General features: G+C 50.4%; 1 protein-coding gene across 4 annotated transcripts in view; it reads right to left on the bottom strand.

Annotated features, from left to right (window-relative positions):
* Positions 1 to 16,882, bottom strand: part of PDZD2 (PDZ domain containing 2) — a 395,696-nt gene that overhangs the window by 7,664 nt on the left and 371,150 nt on the right. For all 4 annotated transcript variants that reach the window (XM_065905523.1, XM_065905524.1, XM_065905525.1 and 1 more), the window contains 6 exons: positions 14,406 to 14,550; positions 7,566 to 11,529; positions 6,660 to 6,777; positions 3,287 to 3,388; positions 2,287 to 2,557; positions 236 to 370 (listed from right to left, as the gene is read on the bottom strand). In XM_065905523.1, coding sequence (XP_065761595.1) covers positions 236 to 370; positions 2,287 to 2,557; positions 3,287 to 3,388; positions 6,660 to 6,777; positions 7,566 to 11,529; positions 14,406 to 14,550 — 4,735 coding nt within the window. The remainder of the gene's footprint in view (positions 1 to 235; positions 371 to 2,286; positions 2,558 to 3,286; positions 3,389 to 6,659; positions 6,778 to 7,565; positions 11,530 to 14,405; positions 14,551 to 16,882) is intronic.

The following is a 16,882-nucleotide window of genomic DNA, read 5'->3' as shown; positions in this document are numbered from 1 at the left end:
TTGTTCTTTTGTAAAACAGGGATGCTAACAGTACCCATGCTATATAACTGTCACGTGGATGAGCAACACGTGTGAAATGCTCACGACAGAGCTGATGCAGTAGACCCTGGATGTCAGACAGCATTAAAAACATGGTAAAGTTTTAAAAACAAACTTGATTTCCAGGTGGAAGGCGCTGACATGCACAGAGAGAAAACAGGCACTGGGCAGTGGACTGGCTTTTCTAGGACGTTACCTTTGTACACTCTCTTAACGAGCAGGGGCCCGTCTCCAGCCATGGACGACTTTCCTCCGTCCAGGCTCAGGCCCAGCCCGGCCGAGGTCTTCAGCACTTCCACACACACAGCCTCGTGCGCAGCCGTGCTTCTCCCTGCAGCGACAGCATGCGTTCGTAAAGCTGACGGCAGCAATCCCAGGCCCTGCCGGCCCAGGGCCCCCCAGCGTGCTCCCCCAGCACTCTCGAGTCCTGTCCACCAACGTGAGGGTTGGTCTCCCCACACCCGGAGCTGTGTTCCTGCCGTCCCCACCCCTCTGCTCGCCTGAGCGCTTCTGCAAGCACAGACAAGGCACTGCTGCCCAGGCAGAAATCCCCACAGTCAGTGCCCATCTCAGAGTAGACTCAAGTCACGCTTCGGGAATCAGATTCGATTTCCTGCCAACCTTGGCAGCTGAACATCACAGTCTGGTTCTGACAACCTGTGATACCCAAATGCCAGGCCTCATGGGAGACGTGGTGCTTCCGTCCTCCTCCTGCGAGGGGTACCCCTGCTTCTGGTTGTCTGTCTGTATCACACACTAGCTGTCTTCATTGCTATCTCCTGGCTCCACTGTGGGGAGAGCGTTTCCGTGGTGATGCCAGCTCCATAGCAACAATCCTGTGCCTACTCTGTGTGCTGAGGTTTGTCTTGGGGGTCTGAATACAGAGTGTAAATTTGCCGTTTATTTCCCTTCCAGGGAAGGATGTCTGAGTTGAGTGGAAAGGGCACTTATTTGCTTGGGAGGTAGGGGAAGGACCACAAACGGATTAAACTGTCCACTTGGGGTTGGGGCCAAGGTAGCATCACCACCTTTGAATATAAAGGCCATTCCTGTGGTTTAAAGAAGGCCTTTGGACTTCCCTGGTGGCTCAGATGGTAAAGTGTCTGTCTAGAATGCGGGAGACCTGGGTTCGATCCCTGGGTCGGGAAGATTCCCTGGCAACCCACTCCAGTACTCTTGCCTAGAAAATCCCATGGACGGAGGAGCCTGGTGCAGGCTACTGTCCATGGGGTCGCAAAGAGTCGGACACAACTGAGCAGCTTCACTCACTCATTCCACATGGTCTGAAAGAAACTTCCTCACAGAGGGCGGGGCACCATTTTTCAGTAGGTCATTTTACTTTTAGTTAAACAGGAAAACAGGCCCATACTGGAATCACCCGGGAATCTTAAAAAGATACTGGGCCCCCGTCCCTCACTCCACACTCACCCTCAGAGTTTAACTTAATTGATCTGGGGATTTCCTGGGCATCAGGATTTTAAAAAGCTTCCTAGGCACCTCAAACATCAAGCCCAAGTGGGCTGCAGTCAGTGCTTGATGAGGCGTATCACCTTATCATGGGTAAGGCATGTTGGATCTGGTAGAGCTCTGGGCAGGAGAATCTTGAAGAATAGGAATACAAAGAAAGAAATTTATGCCCTGAACATGCATGTAGTTTGGTAACTCTGTTAAAGCTGGTTCAAGGCCAGATGCCCTGAAGCGGCTATAGGAATACTTAGTGATTATAAATTTCAGGACAGCCTTTTCTATATCTGAGTTCCTGAGTCTTACAAACTCCGAAAGCTGTTAGGACTGAGTGTCTGGTGGTTTCCTTTGACAGCTTAAGTTTCCAGGATTCCACTGAAAATACACCAAACAAGGAATTCCCTGGTGGTCCAGTGGTTAAGACGGAGCGCTTTCACTGCCAGAGCCAGGGATCAATCCCTGGTTAGAGAACTAAGATCTCAAAGCCATGTGGCCCAAAAGAGAAGAAAACAAAGTACACCAAACTGCTGAGACAGTGCAAGGGCAAAGGTTAAACATGACAAGATCTGGTAAGTAAGGTATTGCCTGTCCTGGGAAGGGCTTCAGTTTCTAGAAGAATAAGAGCAAGACCGTGCAGCAGAGGGCAGACAACGAACACGCCCGACACCATTGCAGGCATCTGGACAGGAACAGTTTCTTACGTGTTCAGCGGAATCCGTGCCATTCTCGCCAAAACCATCACAAATAGCTCAGGCCACCGCAGCTGCTGAACTGATTTCTTACCTGTTCCAGGCTCGAGGGGGCTGGTCTTTCTGGACACCAAGCCCTTCCCGTTGGCTGTGGGAGGCTCCTGCCGGCTGGAGGGCCTGGGCTGATCACTCCCTTTCTTGATGACCACGAGGACATCTTTGTGCAGCTGTGCCTGGTGCAGAGCCTTCAGCACGTCCCCGTGGGCTAAGCCAGCCAGTGAGGCGCCGTTGAGGGACAGCAGGAAATCCCCTCGGCTCACAGTCCCTTCCTGAGAAGCCGCCCCCTGAGAAAACACCCTGTGGACCTGCGACGACGAAAGAACAGAGCCAAGTTCACTTAGGACGTCCAGAAAAAGGGCCAATCTGTAGTAACATTAAGTTTCTGATGGCAAGTTTCCCATGGGATACACTTGGTTTACCAAAAACATTCCATGTGAGAAACAGGATTAATAACAGCAGCAGCAGCACCTCAATACAGTTTTATTCTTGCTAGCGTCTAAAATGGGCCTTGGTGCTCCATGTGCATGCTCAATCACTTTAGTCGTGTCCAACTCTTTGCGACCCCATGGACTGGCTCCTCTGTCCATGGGATTCTCAAGGCAAGAATACTGGTGCTCCATGGGGCAATAAGAAAAAAGATGAACAGAACTGGGTCTCGCCCAAGGAAGCTGATCTCCCTAATGACTTCAGAGGCTTCTTGAGTGATATAAAATTTTAATCTTGAACTGATTTATAAGCAAATGCAAGTTTTGGTCCATTAGTTCTAAGGTCCATCTTAAACCAGTAAAATGTTTAGGTGAATATGAGGATGTAGACAACTGTTTGTATGTAGCATCATCTTAGGTCACTCACTATGTGTTAAAAGTGCCTATGTTTGTCAATGAAAACATTACGTACCACTTTCCCCACTTGGTTTTGGTGACAGGACACACCCACCCCCGCATTCTTTGAACTGACTGACATGAATTCTGTGCTGATCAAGTTCTCAGGCTGCTGCATGACTGACCCGACAACATCTCCACAGTGTCACTTACCACAATTGATTTTGGCTGCACGTCTGTCCCTCCTGCCACACTGAATCCCAGACCTGAGCCTTCTTTTTTATTCAAGACTATGAAGCAAATATCTTCTTTGTTCTAGTGAAAAGAAACAGAAACCAACATATTTCTTGTGCCAGAGTAAGGAAGTTTTGAACACATCCTCCCCACAGTACGTGTGTGGGGCTTGTTACCACTAACCTTGATGGTTCTTTAGGTGCCTCCACACGTTTTGGGAGTGGAGGGCCCATCTCAAATACCCTGCATTCCTCCTGCGTGGCGCTTATGTGGAGTTTCAAGGGTCTATCTTATAGCTCTAGGACCAATGGGAAGGTCATATGAATCAGGATGGGGGCAGGGACACGGGACACTTAGAAGCCATTCTCAGCACCAGATGGTGTGTTCCCAAATTTGATCATAGCACGTAAGTCAATCATGAAAGGAATTCTTTACAGTTTTCTTAGTCTACAATTGAGCAAAGCCCGTGTTGTCAGTAGCAGAGATAAGTATAGGTGCCAAGACAGGATAAGAGCACATTGAAGCCGTAAGTTTTACACCCCCTCAACCCCACCATGTTCAGCTCATTGGATTTTAGATACAATGAATGAACTGGTAGTTAAAAAACACAAAAGTATTTTGAAAAATGGGAAGTACGTATAAAACTGTCAACTCACTGGGACTAGAACATTCTTAGTAACTGAGTCCTAGGGTTAAATAACAGAAGACGTTCCTGTGTTTTAAGCATCAATCGAAAGGTACCTTGGAATAAGGATTTTAAAATAAAATTATCTGGGCTAATTATTCTGAATTTTGACTTCCTTTGCCCACATGCTAGATATGATTCAGCATCATTTTAAAGAGCTGCGTTGCTAGGTTTCCCATGAAATAATTGATTTATAATCCATCAATTCAAGGTGTTCTCAAGCTCAGCAACAGAAAGAGAATCTAATAATAACCGGGCTGGCTGTTACAGAGAAAGTGAGAATGTTTAAAGAGAAGACCACCTCTTTGTTTTGCTGGGCAAAGAAACCAATATTTAAAAAAACCAATGTTTAGTATTAGTTCTAAAGAGTAATCCAGAGCATTTTTACACCCCTCTAAAGAGGTTCATTCAAACCTAAGCTGACAATGGAATATCCAGCAGAACTTTGGGGGGGGCTGGGATGTTTACTTCATGGGCAAGTTCAAGCATATATACACTCAGACGCTGGTCACCAGAGAGGAGTGATGACTAGGCTTTCTCACAAAAACAGCAACATGTGGTCTGGGAAGTGATCTCAGTGTAGCTTCTGGAAATGGGATGCTGAACTAGAAATACTGTTCAGATATTTAAATGCCTTACTGGAGCAAAGACAGTATTTAAGAATGAGACTCTCCTGCATTCTGGGATATACCACCAAGATTTTAATTTATTCAGATTTTTTCTTGCTCTAGTTGTGTTTGAGGATACAAGTGTGCTAGAGACTGACAACTAGGCTAAGTGTTGCCTCTCCAAAAAGGTTAGCACAGCATCAGGGAAGCTAGATGGTCCTCCAGAGCTCTCCCAAGATCGGCACGTGTTGAAGTGTCAAGTCCAGAGGTGTTTCCTGACTCTCACAGCACCCTCCAGAGGCCACAGGAAGTCAGTACAACACCTGCGGATCACACTCATTGGAAAAAAAGCAAGGTAGTAAACTTCTGAAGATGGCAGAGAAAGGACGTCTCTACTCACAGCTCCTCTCCAAAATTAACTGAAGACAATAAGAAAAAAGGCAAAAGCAAGCTGCATTCTGATCAAAATTGGAATAATCTTCAACACCTGCTGGTGGTGAATATGGAACCAGGGTGAGAAGGTGAGGGAGGCTGGGAGATGACCCCAGGGTGGCGTTCAGCACGCTGTCCACACCAGAGTCTCAGCTGTGTTTGTGGTCCCTGACAGTGTGCCTCTTAAGTGTTAGCTCCTTTGAGGCTTTTTGGTTTTCCCCTCATATCTAACACTGTAAAATGTCTGGAGCAAAGAGCCTGGCAAAGTATGAACCCACTGAGCCACCTTGATGCAAAATCCAAGAGTAAGAATTTCATGATTTGTAACAAGTCGATGAAAGAAGGGAGCGGATGGAACAGTCCCTCTTGCTGAAAGTAAAAAATGCTGTATGTCTCAAGATGTTTCCTAACCACACAGACCAAACCAGGGACAGAGAAGTCAAAGGGAGTAGAAGCTGAAAGGAACTGATCTCTCTTCCTCTGCATCTCCTCTCCATTCTGGTTCATTCCATATTAGATGCCAATGTCACATCTGGGTACCCTTCTGGGTAATGTTAGAATTTCTGGAATCGTGTTCTCAGGTGATATCAGTGACCAGGTATATTACCACTCAAGAAAAATTGTTCATATTTGCTTTTTTTCCTCTGGGTAAAAAATATTCATTTATTTGGGTTCAAATCTTAATGAATCCTTCTGAGAAATTAACATGCTTCAGAGAAGTATTCTAAATATGAACCTTTCTTTTGTTATTGTTTACTGTCACATCCAATTTATCGAAAGACTTGACTTATAATGACTAATCTGCTTCTTCGAAGGTCTTGTGATTGGGCCCAGGGTAGGACTGTTAGTCACTAAGCTATGTCCAACTCTTTGTGACCCTATGGACTGTAACCCACCAGGCTTCTCTGTCCATGGAATTCTCTGGGCAAGAATACTGGAGTAGGTTGCCATTCCCTTCCCCAGAGGATCTTCTAGACCCAGGGATCAAACCCAGGTCTCCCGCATTGCAGGCAAATTCTTTACCATCTGAGCCACCAGGGAAGCCCCAGAGTAGGGCCACACAGCTGTTAATTCTCATTTCCCCAGCAGGTGGCTCCCTTCACAGGCAGATGTCCACTCAGGTGGACGGAGGTGCTCGTGAGATGGACAGGGGTACTCATGGCCATTCCCCCACCGTTCCAACATGCCTAGTCCTGCTGGCAGCACTTGCTGCAGACAAACTCCAGGTGGGGGATGGGTGGGGAAGATGGTAACTAGTTGCTCCTGGGGGAGTAAAACACCAATCTGGCACTGAAAAATTCAAGACAAGCAAGCTTCTGAAGCAAGCTGCAACCACCCAAGACAGATCAGACTGCGCTGCTGAACTTGCCGCATGGGACTTGGGAGAAGGGCTCTCCCGGGTCCTCTAAAGCTGTGGCACACGCCTGAGCACCGAGGTGGCAGCAGTCCCATCTTCCTGTGTGTTCTGTAGTTTTGTTAGTTTTTTTTTTACCCCCAAACTTTAAACTTTATTTTGTATTGAGGTATAGTTGATGAATAATGCTGTGGTAGTTTCCAGTGAACAGCAAAGGGGCTCAGTCCTACGCACACAGGGATGCATTCCTCCCATTTTCCGTATTTCACTCACCTCTGATTGTGCTTTCGCTTCCTGAATGAGAGTGAGGACGGTAGATCTGGACCCCACTGACGACAGAACGGACTGCAGTCTTTGCTGATCCCCTGCTGAGACCAGGAGTTGTTGCAAACTAAATAATATAAACATATTGGAAGAACGTTAAAGAAAAAAACTCCATTGTACTAGGATGCATTAAGAATGATCTCCTTTCTACCATGTTGCAGGTATTTTCTGATTTTCATGCTCTCTTTTGGTTACAACTCCATTTCAAACTGCTTGAAGAAGCTCAAACGCTCAACAGGAATTTCATTCACTGCCAACAGCAGTGGGAATTCCTATGGATTCTAGGATCCCTCCAAGATGTTAGGGGACCAATGCTCAACTTGAACAGAAAATTTCAGACATATTAAATATTGTATAGGCTCCAGTGAAATATTTTAAAACATACTAGAAGTTTCCTGTTTGACTTCGGTCACTTTCAAAGGTTCCAATCCTCCTCCGATGGTCAGATTTCCTCATCGTACCATCTCTCTCTCTTGCTCTGTGTTTTTGCAAAGTGCCCTGTCCTACAAAAGCCTCTCTTTAGAGCAACATTTTGACAAACACTTCCCTGCAGGCCCTTTATTTTCCAGTACTAGTATTAAAAAAAAAAAAAAAAAAAATTGGAGGCTGGAATAGAAAAAGGATGTTTGTGGGATTTATTCAGTGTAATCTGAATAAAGTCTGTCATTTAACTAATTGTGTGTTGTTTCAGTGTTAACTTCTGACAAATGGACCATGGTTATGTAAGATGTTAACCTAAGGAGCAGCTAGGTGCGATGTACATGGGAAGTTTGCACTAGTTTTGCAATTTTTGTAAAAGTCTAGAACTAATCCATTAAAAAAAAATTACATAAAAGGGGAAGGGGGGACACTTACTTAACTGACCAACTTCTTCCGGAAGGCAGATCCTGGGTGGTCTCACCCACATCGTGGGCTGAACTGGGTGCTCTGGGGTCAGTGGCTTTGGGACAGGCCCTGTCTGCCCCATCCTCGGGGCATGAAAGGGCAGTGGACCCAGCGAGGCCCCCAGCAGGGGAGCCAAGCGACCTCCGGGGGACAATTTCCAGCTCGGTTTTGAAGAGCACGGCAGATGGCCCTGCTGAGAAGTCTTCGCTGCAGAGCTTGTCCAAGTCGGGCATGCTCAGGGCTCTCAGCTCCTGGAGCTTCGAGCGGGACAGAGGCGAGGCCTGCGTGTGACGCACCGAGGACTTGTTCCTCTTGGCGGGAGAGGCAGGGGTTGCGGTCGGGGCAGGGATGCCAGAAGGACCAGGTGGCCTCTTGGGGTCCAAGTCAGCACCCTTGTTACGGGCGTCTGCTGGGGTCTGCCGGGAGATGGTCAGCATCATGCTGGACGGGGACTTGGTCATCGGGGGGATGGCGGTGCCGGCTTCACCTTGGCTTTCACTGCAGGAACTCAGGCTGCGTCTCAGCGACCTCGCCGCTGGGTCACTGGAGTGGCCGAGCGTCCCGGAAACCACACTGCCGGACGACCGTCTCCCGATGGGAGGCTTGGAACTCACTGATGAGAAGGGGGAGGCCCCAGCCTTGGCCGCGGGCCGGTCAGAGTGGGCCAGGTTCTCGAAAGACTTGATCCTCTGCTTCACAGAGAAAAAGGAGGTGGGTTCATGGGGCCAGTTCTGCGGGGAGTAGTGATGTCTCCTGGTGACTGTGACTCTGTCTGTGAGCTGGCAGCTGGTTTCCTGGGCGGACAGGACATCTGCTTCATCTGTTGTCGGAAGGTTTCCCGAAGTCTCCAGCAGGGGCTTTACGCTGTATACGCCCTGCCCATTAGCCAGGCTGAGAACGGTGCCTCTGGATGCCTTGGCCTCAAAGAGGCCCCCGCTGGTGCCAGGGATCTGGCTGTCCCGAGGGGCGCGCCCTGGGCTCTGCGGGGCATGGACCTCCCGGCCGAAATGACTGGAGAACTGGGCTGGCATGGAGTAGGTCCTGGTCGCTGGCCTTGGCGTGAAGTAGGGATGTTCGTCCAGCACTGGGCCCGCTGGTGGGCCGTTCCTGGGCACCCCCAGGGCATCGGCCATTTGGCTGGGATCGGCCTTTCTAGCTGGCAGCTGCGGGGAGGAAGAGGAGGAGGGTCTTGCCAGGCTGACGGATTGCTGGGGTGCTTCCAGCTCCACCTGGGAGACCCGGGTTGGGAGTGAGGACAGGTGGTTTGGGGAGGACTCCCCTGGCTGGTGACAGAGCCCAACCTCACTCTCCTGACGGTGGCTCTGGGACAAGAGCACCCCCTGTCTGTCCCTCTCAGCTGGCATGTCACCAGATGTGCTCTTTGGCACCCTTTCAGAAAGGATCTCAATGATTTTCAGCTGCTTGGTTCTTTCGGGAGGCTCACCAGCAATTATTTTGCTTCTTTTGTCACCAGTCACCCCGAGCAGGGCAGCTTCTGCTGCGGAGTCCGTTTGGCTGGACGGGAACCACTCGCCCTGCCCGGGAGTGGGGACCTCCCGCTTGATGGCCACTGTGGACATGCCGTTCCTCGATGCCGTGGGACTTGGCGGCCCCGGGGATGCCAGGGGAGCCCTGCTCTCTGGACCACACTTGGGAGGTCTGGGGGCAGCCGGGCAGCTTCGGTCGGGTTCCGCATGCACAGCCGGGTGGAGCCTACCGCACCCACCTTGCTCAGGAAGGGTCTTGGGGGTGGTCACGGGCAAAACGAACATCCTGATGCTCGAGTCGGATGCCGAGGGCTTCAGGGAGCCCGGGGTCCCAGGGGGCAGCTTGGCCTCCACACACTGGGGAGACTGGGGGGCGGCTGCGGCGTTCTTGTCCAGCTCCTCGTGGTCAGCCGCGTGGAGCCGGTGCACCGCCACCTTAGAGAGCGTCCTGGGGGAGGCCTGGGGCGAGACCAGGGCTTTCCTGCGCTCCGCGCCCGCCGCCTTCCCCGTGTGGGCGGCTGGGGCCTCGGAACTGACTTTGCTTTTGCTTCTGACGCTCAGTCTCTTCAGCTTAGGGCCGGCTTTGGGTTTCTGACAGTTACTCAAAAGGGTTTCCACGGAACTTTTCCCAGGCAGGTCTTTATTCTCAAGATTCAGCCGAGGAGGGGGGCCATCCGGCACAGGGGGCCCCTTCTTGTGGCCTGAGCTCAGCACCTGGGCCTTGGGGTCGGGACTTCTGGCCAGCAGCGTGGATTGTTCCGCTTCAGTTTTGCTCTGCGGATGCGTCCCGTGATTGCTCTTATTTATCTCTTTAAACCAGGCCATGAGGGGCCGCCTGGAGGTGGTTTTTGGCTTTGGCAACAAGTCCTCTGGGCCTTGACCTCCGGAGATGTGCAGGGTTCCCAGAGCTGAGTCTCCGTTCTTGGGGACACACGCCCTGAAGGAGGCTTGGTTTTCAGCAGTGTGAACATCTGTTTCTTGTTTCTCAGGTGGGGCCTTGTCATCCAAACAGTCATACTCCAAACCATTCACCATGTTAGGAGAACCGAGGGTGCCCGGGGGGCTGGAGACAGGCCTGGTGCCCGGAGGAGGCTCGGTGGCTTCCCCAGAGTCCTCTTCACTCGGGGACCTGGGGTCTTGGGAGACCCTCGCATCCTCAGGCGGCTCCGCCTCCCGAGAGCTCACGTCTGACGGGGGAGGAGGTGGCTGCGGGCGGGTGGAGGTGCCTGGCACGAAGCGGGCTGTGTGGGCCGCTTCTGCCCCCTCCTGGCTCAGGGCTCCATCCCTGGGGGGCAGGGCTGTGGCGAGGGCAGGGCAGGCGGCCGCCCGGGCGGGGGCCAGGGCGGTGGCTGAGGGTTGATCGGGGGAGCCATCCGCGGAACAGATTTCCACCTGCTCCTCCTCCGACTCCGTCATGTCTCCCTTGTGAGAAGGCTCAGGAGGACGGGGACGAGGAGGGGACCAACTGTCCCGGGCGGGAGCTCGTGGGGCTTCGGTGAGCGACTCGGGGTCCGAGGACGAGTCCTCCGCGTCCCCGTACATGGACGAGAGGGACACGGACGGCTCGGTGCTGTCTCCCAGGCCTGACAGCGAGGTGCTGTCTTCGTGGAGACTGCTGAGATTCCTAGAGTAGTTGCTCAGAAAGCTTTTGTTCACAGTAAAATGTCTGTCGGGATTGATGGAATCCAAAACCGAAGGCTGGCCGGCCCACTGAGGGGGAGGGGCCGGACCAGCCGCCCCGGGCCTCCTTGAGGCAGGGGTCGGACTCCCCGAGGCTGGCTGTGGCCCCTGGGCAGCCTGCTCTCTGCTCAGCCGGTCCCCTTTCCCGGGGGAGGGAAGCCTCGCTCCGGAGGCATCCAGTTCCCCCAGGAGCCTGTCGATGTCTGTCACCGGGCAGTGCCTGCTCCCTCCGGGGCAGCCGGGTCCCAAGGCACCCCCACACGCCTCCTGGGCCTTGTCACTCGGGGATGGCAGGGCTGGGCCGGCCTGCGGGGCGCTGGCAGACCCCGAGTCTGTTCCCTGGGGCAGAGCCGACCCCTGGCAGTTTCCAGGGACAAGGACTGCTGAGGTTTGCAGAGCCTTGGCGCGGTGACCCGGAACCCCCTCTTGGCTCTTCTCCCCGGACGTGAGGTCTCGTGGCAGCCCAGCACCAGTCGGAGGTGCCCCCTCAGCCGCGGGTCCTGCTCCCCTGGGGGTCACTGCCTTCCGGGCAGCGCAGGGCGAGCTGGCGTTGGGAGCTGCGCTCATCTCACGGAGGTCAGGACAAGCCGTTGCCATTGTCCCTGGGGAGGTGCTGTCCTCAGACTCGGGGATCCTGGGTGACTCTGGCCCTCCAGGGTCCTCAGGTCGCCTCACTGGCCCTGTGTCCACCGAGGTCTGGCTGGGGTCAGGGTGGGCCGCCCCCTTCTGCCCTGGGGAAGGGAGAGGGTCTGGGGAGCCATCTGCTCCTGGGTGGAGAATAAAAAAAAAAAAGTTGGAGTGGTGGGGAAGACACAGGGTGAAAGGTAAGAAAACAGAAAACTTCTCAATGAAAACAAGAGAAAATTGTAAACAGTCTCAGTTTTGGGGGCTTTTTTAGAAAGACAACCCATGGCTTAAATGTAGGCCTGTTTTTGTCTCTAAAATTACAGAGTGCGCACATCGAACAAATGCCACTGTGCTTCAGAGGCTCTAAAATAACTCAGCATGGATGGCGGGAGGACCTCTGCCTCCGCCCTTTCTGGTTATTTATAAGGACAAGGGGACACCAGAAATCCTGCACTTGGGTTTCTGTACACCATCTGCCCTCTGATGGCAAAAGCCACAGGAGTCAGCGGGCTGTTCTATTTGATTCCTTAGCTTTGGGTTGATTCTGCAGTCAGTTCAGTCCCCTGCACATTACATGGGGGTTTAGCCTTGTGCCTTGGATTAGGAGTCACTGAGTAAAGTGAAAGAGTCCCAGCAGGGAATTTGAGGGATTGACTACTCAGCGCAGGACAGGAGGCTGATTCAGGGAGACGCATGTCATGCTCCAGACAGAAGGAAGCCTGCCCTGACCTCCAGCATGTCCTGACCAGGGTCAGGGGTGTGGGAGACTGAAGCAGTCAGATTATCCCGGGAAGCGGAGACGGAGGGCTGGCGGACTTGAGTGGGATTCTGGGGGGATCTCTGGAGCAGAAGCCAAGCAGGAGCAGAAAGGCAAGGAAGGAAAGAGAATCAAAGCAGAGAAGCCAGAGAGAGCGTGAACTCTCCGAGGTGCAGGGACAGATGCCGCCTGCCTGGAAGTGAAGTCCCTCCACGTGCTGGGCCTGGAGAGCCACTCTGTCCTGGAGGCTCCTCCTCAAAAAGCCTGCGCACACGTGGGCTAGTCTGTCCACTTCTGGCACATGGCATCTTACAATAGGTGGGGGAACGGGCAGAAAAAAGAACATTAGATTTGCACTTCCTTATGAACTCTGGGTCTGAGTGAGGGTAGAACAAAAACCTCAGTCACAATGAAAGTTTTTGCTTAGAGAAGCGCGTCTCCCCCAGATGTCACAGTCATTCTGCATCTCCCATGCAGATCACCTTAACTGTATATGCCTTTCCCCACTGAAGTTCCTAGATCAGTAGTTAAGAACTAGTAGGACTTGGCACTGTGCTAACAGTTTCTTGTGCACTTCATTTCCCTCCCAACACTGTGACCGCCTGCACTGGAATGGTGGGGAACTGAGGCACAGGGTGGTAAGCAGCCTATCCAGGGTCAGAGACTTCATGGCCAGGGGTCCCCCCAGGATGTGGACTCGGCAGCTCACGCTGACCACGTGGGCTCTGTGGGGACCACCTGACGGCAAGACCGGCTCATCAGGATACCCTCGGAGACCTGACAGCCTCCCCCGGCCCCCGCGGAAGGCCAGGAGCCCAACACATTCACACCCACCGCCTCCTTTCCTCTGCTCAATTTTTTTTTTTTTAAACTTTTAATTTTGTATTGGAATATAGCCAATTAACAATGTTGTAATAGTTTCAGGTGGACAGCAAAGGGACTCAGACATACATATACATGGGTCCATTCTCCCCCAAACTCCCCTCCCATCCAGGCTGCCACATAACCCTGAGCAGAGTTCCCCGTGCTGTACTGTGGGACTGTGTTCTTATCCATTTTAAATATGGCGGTCAGTGCGTACTTGTCCACCCCATACTCCCTAACCATCCCTTCTCCCCGTCCTTCCCCCCAGCAACCGTAACCTGCTCAATCTTTTGAACTTCCTTCAGGATGACTTTCCTGTTTCTGCTGGTGCCCACTAGGAGGCTTCCCTGGTGGCTCAGGTGATAATCTGTCTGCAATACAGGAGACCTGAGTTTGATTCCTAGGTCGGGAAGATCCCCTAGAGATGGGAATGGCAACCCACTCCAGTGTTTTTGCTTGGAAAATCCCATGGAGAGGAGCCTGGCGGGCTACGGTCCACGGGTTCACAGAGCTGGACACGACTGAGTGACCAAGCACGTACAGATGTAGGTGCTGGCTACAGGGAGAAGCAGCCACGACACAAAAGGAAGGGATGTGTGGCTGTTTTTCAGACTGATTCACTCGCTGAGCAAACCCTAAAATTTTGTTAGCAATTTGGCTTTTGTGCAAAGTGTGTAATGTAAAAAGGTTTTACTGATGGAGATTAAATTACATGGAAGCAGTCCATGATGTCACCTTTCAAAATATTCCTTCACTTGGAAAGCCCCCAAACGCCCAACAATGGGAAGCATACTGGCTCAATTATGGTGCCTTATGTGTTAGAAGGCCCAGCAGCCTTTACAACTGATGTCATGGGTGTAGAAGAGCGTGGAGGGCCTGGTGTAGCTTCCTAACCAGAGTAGGTTACAGGTGTGCGGATAACCTGACTTAGGGCCAGGGTTAGTGCTGAGGATGGCCTGCTGGGGCCAGCACCAGTCACACAGGCCTGGGAGCATCCTGCTGACCTCTTCAGGCTCCTCAGCTATTCTACAAATGCAATACACAAGAATTATTAATTTTTTGCTTTTCGGTGGAGGTTTTTCCCGCCATTTTTCAGTACATTTGATTTCACATAAACAGAGTGTTGAGTTTCTGAAGGGCAGGATATTCTTCTGTATCATCTTGTTCCTCATTCACTAAGGTACATGTCACAAAATGAGTAAAGGCTGGAGACTAGCTGAAGACAGAAAGCCATGAACTCTGGCCCAGTCATCTAGTCAAGTTGTTAAATGCAGGTAGCTTTTATCACTAGCCTATGAAGATCTCTCTCCCTCAAAATTTTCCCCATGTAACATTTTTATCATTTAACTTCTACTCTCCCATCCTAAAGCTTAGGAAGTGATAAAATCATCTTACCTGTCCCGAGTTGTTGCCCCTGCTTGGATGTGGCTTCAGGTAGGTTCTCTGCAGGGTGGCTGGTGTCTGGGTGGGGCAGGGTACCACCTGGTCCCCCGTCAGTGGGGACTTGTCCATCTCCGACAGACAGCTTGTCCAGAGATTCCTGGCACAAGGACAACTGTGAATCACTGTTAATGGCTTTCAAGGTTTTCTGCATCCTAATACATCATATACAGAGGAAAGCTGGTTTGGGAAAATTCAAGGAGCCGTGAACCAGAAGCCACAAGACCCAGATTCTGGGTTTAAGGTCCAACTACAAATTTCACGGCCTGGTCACTCTTCCTAAGCATTAACTTTAAGATGTGGGTGATTAGGAGTAGTAGTAATGGTGGTGTTAGTTGCTCAGTCGTGTCTGACTCTGCGACCCCATGGACTGTAGCCCGCCAGGCTCCTCTGTCCGTGGGATTCTCCAGGCAAGAATACTGAAGTGGGTTGCCATTCCCTTCTCCAGGGTGATTAAGAAAAGGCAAATCAAAACCACAATGAGATAGCATCTCAACCCCTCAGGATGGCTTCAATCAAGAAAACAAGTGTTGCGGGTCTTGCCGGTTGGCTCAGCGGTAAAGAATTCACTTGCCAACACAGGAGACATGGGCATGTTCCCTGGTCCGGGAAGATCCCACAGGCCACGGAGCAACTCAGCCCGTGAGCCACAGCTGCGAGCCCGGGCTCCAGAGCCCGTGAGCAGTAAGTACCGAGCACCCACGCTGCGACTCCTGAAGCCTGCCTGCCCTGGAGCCCGTGTTCCGCAAGAAGAGGACACACCACGATGAGAAGCCTGTGCACTTCAACTAGGGAAACCCCAGGTGCAACAGTGAAGACCCACCATGGCCACAAAATAAAACCAATCAACAATCTTAAAAGAAACCGCAACGTGCAGCATACAAAAGGCTACACAGAGGTAAAGCATTACTGTTATATAACTGCACTGTGATGTCCAAGACCCAAACCAGCTCCTCATTTTGGGAGTCATGGAGAGGAAGAATCTGAATAAATAAAATTAGCATTTAACGTTTCAAAACTGTACTTTAGCCAAGCGTCAATTACTTCATCTTCCTTTCTTCTAATACCTACTATGAAAGTTTTCTTTAAAATAACCTTGCTAAAATGTTAGATGAGATTTGTTTGATATTTACCCTCTGAGTGAAGGAGTCATAAAGTGGCCCAAAGGTGGCAGCAGAGGAAAGAAGTGAAACAGATGATCATTTAGCTACTTTTGTTTAAAAAAAGAAAAAAAATCATTTAGTAAAATGTCAATTATCTGCGGAGGGAACTCAACAGTGTTCAACTCGGTGAATTTCCTATTTCCTAATAAGGCATAAATGTGATATGAAAACAGTGGAGGAATCTGAAACTCAAGAGGTAGTGACTGTACAGAACTGTGAATGGAGCAAGTGCCACTCAACTGTACACTTTAAAATGCTTTGTTGTTCTGTCGCTAAGTCATGTCCAGCTCTTTGCGACCCCATGGACTGCAGCATGCCAGACTTCCTTTCCTATACTGACTCTATGTTAAGTGAACTTCATCTCAGTTTTAAAAAGTATTAATAAAAACATTAAGAGACAATCTATTTTCCAAAAGAAAACGTCTCATTTTTTACAGTTTCCAATATAAAGGGTAAATACCTTATGGGCAACACATTCAATTTTCTTTCCCATATAGTATAAATAAAATTTGGGAATGAGAAATTTTACAAGAAAAGCTGGACTTCTGTATAAAAATTTTAAAAGGTGCTCGAAGTTCTTACTGAGAATACTAATTCACAATTATAAGGCCTTTTATTTTAATAGATATAAATTATTATAAAAAAGACATCTGAGTAAAATCCATGATTTGGCTTTATATAGTTATTCAAAATTTGTAATACCCTTAAAAGGAAAAGGCTTACCCATTAGCTGAACATTACATTTTAAAATGCATGTACTGCTGCTGCTGCTGCTAAGTCACTTCAGTCGTGTCTGACTCTGTGCGACCCCATAGACGGCAGCCCACCAGGCTCCTCTGTCCCTGGGATTCTCTAGGCAAGAATACTGGAGTGGGTTGCCATTTCCTTCTCCAATGCATGCATGCATGCTAAGTCACTTCAGTCGTGTCCAACTCTGTGTGACCCTAAGGACAGCAGCCCACCAGGCTCCTCTGTCCACGGGATTCTCCAGTCAAGAGTACTGGAGGGGGTTGCCATTTCCTTCTCCAATACATGTACTAGTTGGAGGTAATAACAATGTTCAGAAGGAAAAAAAAGGTGTATGTTTCTACTTCTATAAGGTTAAAAACAAACCCTTCTGCTGAGATTAGCTTTTACGACTTTGTATTTTCTGCTTCTTTTTACATGTATTATATGCTTTACAAATCACTTGAAAACACATTTTTATAAATACAGGCATAAAAATTGCACTTCACAGATACTGCATGTTATACAGGTTGACGGTCTGTG

This window comes from Muntiacus reevesi, chromosome 14 (assembly GCF_963930625.1).
Source record: "Muntiacus reevesi chromosome 14, mMunRee1.1, whole genome shotgun sequence".
NCBI lineage: Eukaryota > Metazoa > Chordata > Mammalia > Artiodactyla > Cervidae > Muntiacus > Muntiacus reevesi.
Note: the sequence above shows the minus strand (reverse complement) of the source record. Positions and strands in the feature narration are given on the sequence as shown.